Consider the following 12,378-nt stretch of genomic DNA (forward strand, 5'->3'; position numbering starts at 1 on the left):
ATGCTACTAACATTCACCAGCTCCACAGTGTTGTATTCAGCAATGCGAATGGGCGATGGTTTTCACTGTGCACTTCGGACATGGTTGGTTTGATGCAAAACAGAGTTTAGAATTTGTGCGTTGCTGCTCGTTAATGGAGGAAAACATTTTGTGCTGTGTTGTCATAGCACCTTTGAAAGTATTTCCAGAGCGCCTTGATTTTTCCTCTGTGAAGCTGCTCTTCACTTGCCAACCAGATACAATGTTTGAAAGATGAATTCCTAGCGAAAATTATTATTAAAGATAAAATATTCAGAGACTGCCTGAGTGCACTTGCAAGTAGCTGTGAAATGACCTTTCCCACACAGATGATGTGCGGTGTGGATGAGGCAGAAATTGAGGGGTAACCCAGTTTGCAAACTTCTGCTGGTGCAGAGAGGGGGGCTCATGGAAACACACGGCGCTGGGGTTTTTAGCAGAGCTGTTGTGAACTGACGGGCTACCTGGGTAAGCCAGGATTTGTTCTAACGCGGTGCCTTGTAATTCAGTGGTTCTCTGCATTGGCTGTAGGAGATGGCACAGGTCCAGCTCCTTCGAGGATTAAGAACCTCCGTGCAGGTTAAGTCTGTCCTCAAATGGCAGGTCCTCTGATATGGATCAAAAAAGAGTGCTTGGGATGTCATCAACAGACTGCACCAGTCCAGAAATTTTGTGGAAATTATTTCATATTCAGCCCTGCATGTTCTTGGCTCATACAGTCTGAGAATTGTTCTCCAATTCAGCAAAACAGGTTGTTGATTTCCACTGTCCGCGTTCATATTTATGCATATTGTTCAGAAAAAGCTTCTGCTGCTGAGAGCATATTTGATACAATTAATTAAAAAAAAAAAAAAAATTGAAAAATGGGCATGTCCTACCTGATCAGATTCCAGCAGCTTAACCCTAAAAAAGTTGACTTCTTCAATGAATCGCCCACTGCTCTCCAGTTGTATTTGTGCTCACTGATGGTTCCAGAGGGGGCTTGGTAACTTGCAGAGCTGAGTGTAAAACGCAGTTCTCCATCTGCTTATGAGGTGTATGAGCTAAGGTATAGAACATCTTTTGCTTTATGTGTGAATCCATTTGCACAAAGGCAGACATGTGGTTTTAAACCCACCCAGCCAGTTTTTGATCCCATCACTCACATTAGGTATTGTTTTCATGTGTAATCCCATTGATTTCGTGGCATTACTCGATACGAATAAGGGTATCAAAACCCAAGCCACCAACAGGAAGGATTTTTCTTTTGTCGGGGAAGGGTTAGAAATCTGTGCTGCTAAAAAAGGCACTGCGTTGTGTTGGGGTTTCTTAATTTACTTTCTATCCACTCTTTCGAGTCTGAATGCTCCACATTTATTTCTCTGACAAGCTGTAGTATAAAATCAGTATTCAGTTACTGCGCCCTCACCCAAGGGCCTTAATTCCAGTAGAGCCTCTAAAGCAAATTCAGCAGATGAGAAACGCATCATTCTATATGTGACCAGAAGTGACGTAGTTAGTGTCTGCAGAAATAGGTGTCTTCTGCTTTCAAAGCAAATGCACCCGTGTTAATATTCCCTCCATTTTATAAGTCTAAGTTAATACTGTCCATATCCATTTTGGGCTTTATTGCTGCATTTCAAAGCGTGTGCTCAGTTTTTTCTTATACAGTAGCTTCTTTCAACCTTTCAGTGCCTCAAGCATGGAGAAAACTTTTTTTTTTAAAAAAAAAAAGGAATTAATGCCTTATTTGGTGGCATTACTTTAAAAATATGAATACTAATGAGTGGAAAGCTACGACATATTTTTCTAAGCACTTTTAGGACAGTATTTTTCTCATTTGCTTCTTAATTAAAAATGTCAATGTCCTATGTTTCAGTCCTAGAGAGGGCAAGTAAGCAGTATTCAATAGAAGAAGCAGAGCTATATAGAAACAGTCAGTGAATCTGAGCTCTTATTTAGGTAATAGGCATTATAGAAGAGGGTGCGTTCATTACACATACAGTACCAGGAAATTATTGCATATGTTGTTCTCAACTATTTCCAGTCTTGATTGTCCTAGCTCTTACTCCCATCTGCAAGAGAGGCAAAACCGCTGGCGGCGCGATGACACCCCGCTGAGGGTTTGCCAGTTGAGTGGCTGGAGCACATCTATATTGCCTGTTCTTCGGGCCCGTCCTCCCGTCCCGTGACTGTCCCGGAGACTGCGGTCCCCAAGCTGTTGCACTTTACAGTCCAGCTATTAACATAAACTGCAATCAGCAGTGGGTTATCGTCATGCTCTCAGCTGTAAACTCAGATGGCTCAGGAGGAGACACATGGTTGTTCAGTTTTTCTGCAGAGGAAATTAAGACCTGTGCTAGAGAGGTAGTGTGGACGGTGTAGGGGAGAGGGAGTCGTTATCTCCTTGATCACCCCAGCATGCCTCTGTGCAGCTTTTGTGGAGCGAGATCGGATTCGAAGCATCGTTATTTCAAAAATATGGCAGCAATTAACAGAGAAAAGAAAAAAAGACTAGCAGACATTCCTGTGATTTTTACGCATTTAAAGAATACCTAGGGATGCCTGGATGCATAAGGTCTTCTTGGGCCGTGTTTTAGTTGCCTGAACAATTTAGCAGTTTGTACCTACTGTGGCATACTTCATACATATATTTTTGATTGAAGTTACTCTTTCTAGAATATAGAAGTTATATCTTTCTAGACCTAGACTCTTTCTATAAAACCAGCTTGCCTTTGTTACCTTTCCAGCTCTGTATCTGACAGAACAAAATAGTATTAACAAGTACTGATTTTTTCTGAAGATGGGGTTTAGCAGTTTGGGTGGCTCTAAGTCCATGGAAGGGTGATCACTCTTCCCGAGCTGGGAATGAGTGGTGTTGGGAGTCCCTAAAGATCCCTGGAGTCCCATCGTTGTTTCTAGAAACAAATCTGAACGAGAGACTGTAATCCCACAGGCAGCAGTGCCTCTCACGGCTGGCTTCCCAGTTACGGCTCTCACCACCTTCCTGTCTTGTGTCTGTAGGTTGCTGCAGGTGAGGAAAAAGAAGAATATTTAAAGCCTAGAGATTTCTTGAAAGTAGTTTGCAGGGTCAGGATGTTTGTGGGGATGCTGCAGGTCAGTCTGGTTAAACCAGGGTTATTCCGATAAAGCCTTGATAGCACATGCTACAAATGTACCTGAGCCATGTCAGAGTTTCGGGTAAGTAGAGCAAACCAGTGGCAGTTACCTTTCTGTTTACATAAGCATCTCCCATCTAAAATACGTTCTTGCTTTCATGTGACTTTGTCAAATTTTCACTTTCCATGGTGTAACTTGCTGTATTGATCTCAGCCTTCATGGTGCCAGTAAGAGAGATTATCCTTTACATCTAAAATAAATGTGGTAGCATACATTTATTTTAAAGTAAGGAATGTTTTGACCAAAACTTGGCAGGAATTTTTCATATGCTTGATGTGCTGATGAGCAAATTACAAGTTTTTGCTTAGGATGAATAAGATGGCTATACATTAATGATTTACGGATGAAATTACTGTTTGATGCATCTGTTTCTCTGTGCATTAGTGCAATTAGCAAAATGTCACCAGACTAGAACCATGTATTTCTTTGTATCGGTGTCTGGCAAACTGTGCCACGCACAGCACAGCTCACTATCGAATGGGCAGCTTGTTGAGTAGTTATCATTTAGATATGGCATAGTTTTGTGTAATGAATGCTACATTTAAAAAAAAAAAACAACCCACAAAACTTTAAAAAACTAGTATTTGAACGTAAAAGGTGGTAGTAGTTCTCCAGAAAAAACAAACTTCTCTGGATGTTTCTCAGGTCATTTTTTTCTATTCTATAAATGCCGTTGGCTATTAACTAATGTCACTCCAAGCTCCTGTGTACTGTAGAAATGTCAACAGTGTGTGACTACCATAATATTTGAACATTTGAAAGAGGTTGGTGAATTTGATTTGCCCCACAGGGAAGGTTCATTCCTGTTGTTAGAGAAGACAGTTGTGTCAGGAGGGACACCCACCATGTAGGTGGGCAGTGGTAACAGTCAGGCTCCGGCACATTACAGCTAGGGACTGCATGAAAGATGTATCCTGGATACCCTGGTCATGTCCTTTCTTCATTTGGGTGCTCCTTCCTCAAGGACCATGGCGAGGACTCGGCATCCAGTCCCAGGCAAAGCATTACTGGGAAGCAGCGTTGTGGGCAGATGGCGTTGCACCTCCCATATTTTTCCAGACAAATATTCTATCGCAGGTACTCTCAGGGGGTAAATCAAACCCCGCAGGCCATAGCAACATATAGTTTTATTGAGTAATACTTCCCCTGTTATATACTTTCAGTTGCTGGCACTCTGCAGCTTGGGGACTTCTTGAGTTGGAGGTCACATGCGCTTCTTTGCATCTAAATAAATCTTTCTTCAGTGATTATTTTCTAACTCCTTTTTTAACTCATTTATATGTTTGGCCTCAACATCAGCCTGTGGCAATGAGTTCAGTAATACAATTATGTGCTGTGTGGAGTCTAATTTCCTTCTGCTTGTTTTAAGACCTTCTGTCTGCTCATTCCTCCTTATCCTTGCAAGAAATCTTGAACACTCAGTCCTTGGTTTGGATGCTCATCTTGCAGGGTGCCTAGACCTCTGTCATATTCCCTCTTCAGTCATATTTTTTCGGGAGGGAGACTCCAGATGGGATTCAGCTGTTTAAACCATGATGTCTCTGTCGTTTGAGATGCCAGAGGGTATTTGAGACAGTCATAGAGGGGTGCAAATCTGACACAGGACTTGCAGGAGACCCACACGCTTCTGAACAGCAGCTGGAGATCAGGCCAAGGGCCTAAAATGGCGACTTTTGGCAATTTAATCTCCCTACCTTCAAGTCTGTTTAGTCTCTAATTGTGATGAAGCCATTTCTTTCTGCTGATCAGCGTTGCTACCTTGTCTTTCCATTTGCAGCGGTGGTAAAATGAGCGTGAGAAGAAGTTACAGGTTTCATGTCCGGAATTGTACCCTGCATTTATTTATCACTTCTGTGTAGGAGGACCACGTGTTGTGGTTATACCATCTGAGGACTTTACAGTGGTTACGGGTGAGGAGAAATGCACAAATGAACCTCTGTATAGTAGTTACTCAGCAATTGTGGCATCTTTGTTTCTGCTGGACTGCTGTCTGAAAAGCAAAGGATATTTTAAAAACGATTGAATAAACTGCAGCCGTTTAGTTTGGTCATCATTTTAGCTATCTGTGCAGGTATCCTGCTGGGACCTCTTGGGTTTAATGATTTAGTTAATTACTGCTGATCTGTTTATTTCTGTTTTTCTCCTTGATAGAACATTGAATGGTCAAACACTTGCAGCACCAGTTGGAAACTTTTCTGTAATGCCAGTGGATTTAATCGTTGCTTTTGGTGAACATGTGTAATGATGCAGCTTCATCGCTACGGGGTGGGGGTGGAAGACAAACACACTGGCTTACTGGCAACTTTGGCTAACGACAACGTATTGGACTCATCCAGGAGACTTTTGGAAAGAGTAGTCTCCAGTGTACTCCACTGGAGATGGCGGCGAGCGGTACATGGAGAGTGATGGATCTGTGCTCGGCCTTTTCTGTAAAATGTTCCTACCAATCTGCTGCCATGTCTTCTTCGTTTAATTTCCTCTTCTTTGACTTTCTTTTTCAGGCCACAATGTAGGGAGCCTTTTCCACATGGCAGACGACTTGGGAAGAGCAATGGAAACCTTAGTGACAGTGATGACTGACGACAAGGTGTTAGAATAGCAAGATGTGTTTTACAACTTCAGGCGTCCCGCATGGTTTTTATAATATTCATACTACAAAGAGGATTAGACTGTAAGAGTTTACAAGAAAACAAATCTATATTTTTGTGAAGGGTAGTGGTACTATACTGTAGATTTCAGTAGTTTCCTAAGTCTGTTACTGTTTTGTTAACAATGGCAGGTTTTACACGTCTATGCAATTGTACAAAAATTATAAGAAAACTACATGTAAAATCTTGATAGCTAAATAACTTGCCATTTCTTTATATGGAACGCATTTCGGGTTGTTTAAAAAAAATTTATAACAGTTATAATGAAAGATTGTAAACTAAAGTGTGCTTTATAAAAATAATTGTTTATAGAAACCCCCTTAAAAAACACAAAAAAAATACTGAGGCAGTGCATTTGTTTAGTATCATTTCAGCTCTGTAACCGCATCAGAGAGATTCATGTTCTGTGTTCTTTTCCTTGCCTATCAAAGAAAAAAAAAAAAAAAGGATGTCCTGCGGCGACACCAAAACGGCCAACTTAACATTTCTCATTGGTTTTGTCTGACTAGGGCTGGCTTAAAAAAAAAATCTCCTGAACTTCCAGCGAAGGTAGTTATTTCACCTCTTTCTAATAAAATTAAGAATTACATGAATCACACAGCTAGTTTGCAATAATTAAATGAAAGAGCACATTACATGACAGAGCCTGCAAAAAATTAATGAAAAAAAAACAAAAGAAAAACCCCAGACGAAAGAAGGAAAGTATTTAATGACCATCCTATGTGCCAGCGTGTCCTCTGCTGACTGAATTCCTGAATGCTCTTAGTAAAGGAACGTAGAAATTGCCTTACCGGATTAAACCTTTGGACCTCAGTGTCCGGTACCCCGCTGGCCGCGGCCAGCAGCCAGTGCTTCAGCAGGAGCTGGGTACAGCTCTCCCCCACCCGCTGCCACTGCTCGCATCACCTTTGCTGCAGAGGAGAGAAGAAAGGGAGAAGTTCCCCCCTGACCCCCTGTGGGATCAGCTTCTGACCCGAAGCACGAGTAGGTTACTCACAGAGCATCTTCGCTTGTCCAGCTCCCAGTGCTGTTAATGAGCGTGAAGCTCCTCGATCCTCTGGAAAATAAAACCAGAGCTTTCCGCAATGTGTGTCTCAGCCTGCTACAGCAGCCGCTCCCAAGGAGCTGTAACGCTGCGAGCAACCTTTGGGAAGGGCTGTAGAAGTGTTACTGCTGTTCTTGCGCGTGTATGGTGATCAGGTAAAGGTAGCCACACTGCTCCATGAGATATTTATCACCAAAACAAAGGCCCTGGTCCTTTCTCCTTCCCGTTTCTCTCTACAAGTAATCCCATGTAATTAACAATGAAGTGAGAAAGAGAGGAACTGATAGCGAAACAGATTAGCCAGCTTGACTGCAGCTCGTGAGAGGTAGGTTTGGGTATGAGGTGCTGTCAGCAAAAGCTTTACCACTTCATTTTCTTAACCAGCTTTTAATTTTACCTTAGAATACGTAGAAACACACCATCTGACTTTATATTGCAAGAGTAAAAAATCTGTTACCTCTTCTTGTATGAAGTGTAATTAAACTTCGGAAAGATTTTATTTTGAATGCTAGTTAACATTGAACATGGCTAGTCATGCTATTTCTACCTCACTTTGGTTTTGTGGTGTTCCTGACAATTACGTACAGATAATGTTACATCCTCACCACGTGTCCATTGTGTGACCAGGTCTCATCGTTTAAATAATACCAACAATGATAATCATTTACAAAAAATAAGTACAATCCCCCCAAACCTCTGCTTTCCTAATAAAAAGCTTTTTTAACACTTTATTACAATAGGAACCCTCGGTATTTCTCATGGTCTTTTTTATCAGAAGGTTTAAATTGAGATCTGAGAAAGAGAGGGGTTTCTCCTTTTTTTTCCCCCTTATACATTAAACCTTCTCTTCAGAAAAAAAATGGAGGAAAAATGGATTGCACGGTTGTTTTCATCAGGGTTTTGTTTTGTTTGTTTTACTTTCTAGATCTTAGTTTTGGAGTGAGTCTGTCAAAAAATATTTAAAAAGTTGAAAGCTTTATCGCTGCTTTTTTAAGCATAATTTGGGAATTATTTCATATTCCTTATAATGACAAAGTATTAAACTGTAAAACATAATCAGTGTAATTGAATACATAAATACCATATGGCATGTTATTTCATTGTTACTCAGTACTGGTTTATTACTTGGATATCATAATATATTGTGTTTTAACACCAACACTGTAACATTTACTAATTATTTTTATAAACTTCTGTTTTACTGCATTTTTTCACAACATATCAAATTTCACCAAATATATGCCTTACTATTGTATTATATACTGCTTTACTGTGTATATCAATAAAGCACGCAATTACGTTATAAAAGGTGCAGGTTTTTTATTGAGGTTCAGCAGTCGCCCAGTGCATCTCCTCTCCGGCAGCCCTCGCCTTAGGTGCGCGCACAGCACCCCGTATTGCCAATTGCCAAATCCCCTTGTTAGTGACGTCTCGGTGCCTCGGCCGCCTCCGCAGCGGGCAGGGTGCCGGCAGCAGCACTCAGGATTTGGCTGGAAGAGGAAAAGAGCTCTCCCTGGTTCAGGTCTTTCTCCCCTGTTGAAGTTGTGAACCTCCCGTTTTTATGCTCCTCAAGCTTTTCGGAGATTGCCAGCCCCACGCTTTCTGCCTCGTCGCAGAAGGGAGCCTCAGATCAGATTGATCTTCGCTGATCAATCCAGCACTTGATGGTCTCCTTGCCGCCAGGCGTAATACTAGCAAACCCCTCTCCTTTTGGGCTTTGGGAAGCGTATGTTCCCGTCAGAGAGGTTGATCACATGCGTCCCATCTCATATCTAAGAAGCACGCGTAGGTTTTAATACCCAGACTCCACTCGGCTGTGTCACGATGCTGTCTTTGAGCTACCTTTCAGTGGTAGAAATAACACAATGAAAAATAATAAAACAAAAAAGGCAAAACCAGCATATGTTTGTACATGATTTTGATAATACAGTGAGGGGGAAGTGGGAATTCCCTCATTTCATTCACTTGAGGAAATAAATATGCATCCCACATCTACTCTCCCAGACTTGAGTTACTCTGGGTTCACTCCTACATACGTGAATCAGTGTGTGCCTTGCTGTACTGAAATCTCCTCTGAAGATTACACAATCCACAAAGCACAGCAGCCATCAGTGACAAGATGACTCCTACTTAATTCAATTAAGCAAGAGGGAGGATAGCTTTCTCCCAGTCACTAACGCTGGAGTTGGTTGCACGTGAGGAGACTCTGTTGGGTTTTCAGCCTGGCCGTGAGCCAGAAGGATGGGGCTTGTGGATGGTCTTACTAAATACCTAAATGAACTGGAACATCAAAAAAGGGCGCGTGAGGAGGCAGAGGAGCAGTTGCATGCTGCCTCATCCCCTCAATGCGCTGGAAGGAGCAGGGAAGGCAAAACCACATACGTGAGCCCCGACTCTCCTTCACTAAGCTAGGGCTGCGACAGGCAAATCCAAACCCTGGTCCTACAGATAACACACTGTGGGCTGTCCGTCACCTCTCACAAGCTTTGCACCGATCAGTGCTAACGGGTTGGCACAATGTATGTGAACAGCTGCTACCGTGAGTACTGCAGCTCTTAAAGGCAATGTATACAGCCTGCTGGCCAGCTTCACTGATGTCCCCGCTCCCATAACCCGGTCATTTATGACTCCTCATCAATAAAATCTGATCTTTCTGACTGGCTCTTAAGAACACTTTCCTTATGAATGTTTACGGTAAATATCCTCCTTATTTCAGGAACAAGGCTATTAACTGTTCAGTGTGTTTCCTCTGCTCTCCGGGCAGAGAGGAAGATTAGTCCTCTTTAATTTTGGCTGCTATGGTTAATATGCTGCCATTTACCAATAAACTTCATAGTCTTTCCTCTACCTTCTCGATAGATAGACAGATGGAAAAACTGAGGCCCTACTAGCCAGTTCATCATTTGGGTGTGGGGGTTGGGGGATGTGTGTGTGGTGTGCTCCCTCAAACTTCCCTGCCGAGGCCACGTCTCCCACTCTCCCCGCTGCCTGTCGCACGGCCCCTGCCCGCCACCTCTCAGCTCTGCGAGTGCCACCCAGCCCAGCCCAGCCCAGCCCAGGGCTCGCCAGTACAATTTAAGAGCCCAGCACCCCCCCTGCCTGCCCCATGGGGCTGTGTGATCCCCAGCGCTGTGTGGGCAGCGATGCCTGCTCTGCTGCAATGATGGGGCTGGAGAAACGGGGGAGAGGGACAGCTAAGATGGGAGAAAAAAAACCCCAATGTTTCAGCTAACATTGGGAAAAAAGAGGGAAAGCAATGATGTGCAAGATGCAGAAAAGGTCTGCAGCTGCCAATACGTGTACTTCACTTCATGGCTGTGCCTGCTGCAGAGCATCCCTAGCCTCGTTTGGCTGGACACACGTAGCAGATGCAGCACTACAGAGTGCTGTATGAACCACACGTGTTGCCAAGCCTACCTGCATGCAACCAGCAACAGGTGCTTGAACTTCTTTAGCTTTGAAGCTAACTGTGACGTTACATGCACTGTCACTTTTACATCAGGGTGCCCTGCAATTACAAACAACTACCAGCTTTGTATGAGGGGGGGGGCTGCAGTATTGACACCGCTGCGTGGATGTGATTTACCCCTCCTCACAAAGGTGCAGCGGCAGCAGGAGCAGCAGAAGCAGCAGCCTGGTGCCCAGTCCCATGCCGGTGGGTTAGCAGCACGCCCAGGCCCCGCAGGCGTTTCACTGGCTATGATCCATTTCGGCTGCCTGTGTGCACGTGTGCAGTCAGGCTGAAACCCAATAAATCTTCCCCTTCTGGACTCAGGCTCCACTCAAAGATTTCACTGGAATTTGTTTCAGCTCAGAGCAAGCCTATCAACTCATTAGAAAGTGCCATAAATCTGTGCAAGAAAATTGAGGCTGCTGAGACCAAGACATAACACTTCCATACAGGAATCCCTGTAAGCTGATAATACTGCTTATCAGCTAAGGAAGATGATTACAGCACATATTTAGTAGCTCATAGTGCCGAAAACTTGGTTAAAAAGCCCTTGTGGCTAAGGGAGGGATGAGAGTTAAGGAAATCTTGCAGCTATAGAAGTGAACCATGGGGCTTCACAAATACACCGAGTTGCTGTTTCAGCCTATTGCCTAAACCCTGACTGCTTGCCAACCCAAGGCTCATATTAGTCAACTTGGCAATTGTTTAGCAGGTCTAAAGACTTCTTTTTGTTGTTGTTATTATTATTATTATTATTATTATTATTATTATTATTATCCAAGCATTGCAATGGATATACCAGTTATTTAATAGGTGGCACATTCTTTTTACTAGCTGTGTCCAAGCAAGTTCTCCCTATTTGCTGACATAAGCAATCCACTACTTGTAAGATTTTCCTCTCTCTCACACATGTACACACACACACATATATACAGGGAAAAAAACCCACAATCTTTTATTGTCTTTCTTGCTGAATGGAAGAGGTTGGGTTTTCTCCACATGAGCATCTCCTGGAATAACAGCATCCTCACCCCAACCTATCGGTATGTCCAAAATTGCAGCAAGTGTTAAAAAATTTTTTTAAAAATTATATTCATGTACCTCTATAATAGGAAATCAGAAAATTACGTTAATTCACTTGGCATTCCTATATTTGTTTCCTTCACACATGCTCTACTTGAATCTGAAGATGATCCAAACCAACAACATGAAGTGCAATTTTGCAGGTTTAATGTCTTTCAAACCATTAACAACTACATTAAATAAGATGAGGGTCTTCGAGAACACATTGTTTTATTAAGGCAAAGACAAGCTAAAGTAAATCAGTCAATTAGACCTCTGTGAGGCTGTAGAAAGATGCTTTGGTCCCTGGCACACACGGACATTCAACTTCCGCCACCTTTCTGCTGTGAAGCTGCCGTCAGCATCTCAGCATCTTCCAGCCACTACAGCTCGCTGCTCGCCACTCTGCTGCATGCAAGGGAGGACTGAGTTTCTTGCTCGTCTCCAAAGTGCTGCTCTCACCTCAGCAAGATGAAAGCTCTTTTTCTTCAGACTCGGAAGCAGACAACGAACTGATGAGCAGCTGACCTGTGAGGCGGTGTGATCCAGCTGGGGAGCATGGCAGTGGCAAAGGCTCCTCGTGAGGCTAGGGACCACACCAGGTCAGGCCTTGCGTGGTCCTTCAGGGGACATGAGAGGTGCGGTGAAACCCCAAAGCATTTTATGGGAACAGAAGTCAAGTGCTGTGTACATAGGGAGATTTACACAGGATTATGTTCATACACTGGCAGTGTTATGACGTAACATGAGGTTAGAGCAATTTCAGAACAGGTAGTATGTCCCAAAATAAGATTAAAACTGTTCAATATCTAAAGGCTTGCTGTTAAGTTTGCACTACTTAAAGATGCCCTTAATGATGATCTATGGCAGGGCTAGTACATAATCAAAAAATATCATCATGAGAGGATTTTTACTTCCGTAGCAGGCTAATTTTTAGTTGTGCTTCATTCACCAGACAAATGGTTTTATTCTAACACTGATGTAGGAAATACTTC

The 12,378-nt window shown here is 42.9% G+C and overlaps 1 protein-coding gene across 18 annotated transcripts in view; it reads left to right on the forward strand.

Moving 5' to 3' along the window:
* The window catches only part of DMD (dystrophin), a 1,394,632-nt gene extending 1,386,454 nt beyond the window's left edge, over window positions 1-8,178 (forward strand). For 11 of the 18 annotated variants that reach the window (XM_076355694.1, XM_076355734.1, XM_076355779.1 and 8 more), the window contains one exon: window positions 5,679-8,178. In XM_076355694.1, coding sequence (XP_076211809.1) covers window positions 5,679-5,776 — 98 coding nt within the window. In that variant the 3' untranslated portion in view covers window positions 5,777-8,178. The remainder of the gene's footprint in view (window positions 1-5,678) is intronic. The other 7 variants (XM_076355714.1, XM_076355752.1, XM_076355772.1 and 4 more) reach the window with 2 other exon arrangements.
* Window positions 8,179-12,378: the final 4,200 nt, after the last annotated feature.

Source organism: Aptenodytes patagonicus, chromosome 1, assembly GCF_965638725.1.
Source record: "Aptenodytes patagonicus chromosome 1, bAptPat1.pri.cur, whole genome shotgun sequence".
Taxonomy (NCBI): Eukaryota; Metazoa; Chordata; class Aves; order Sphenisciformes; family Spheniscidae; genus Aptenodytes; species Aptenodytes patagonicus.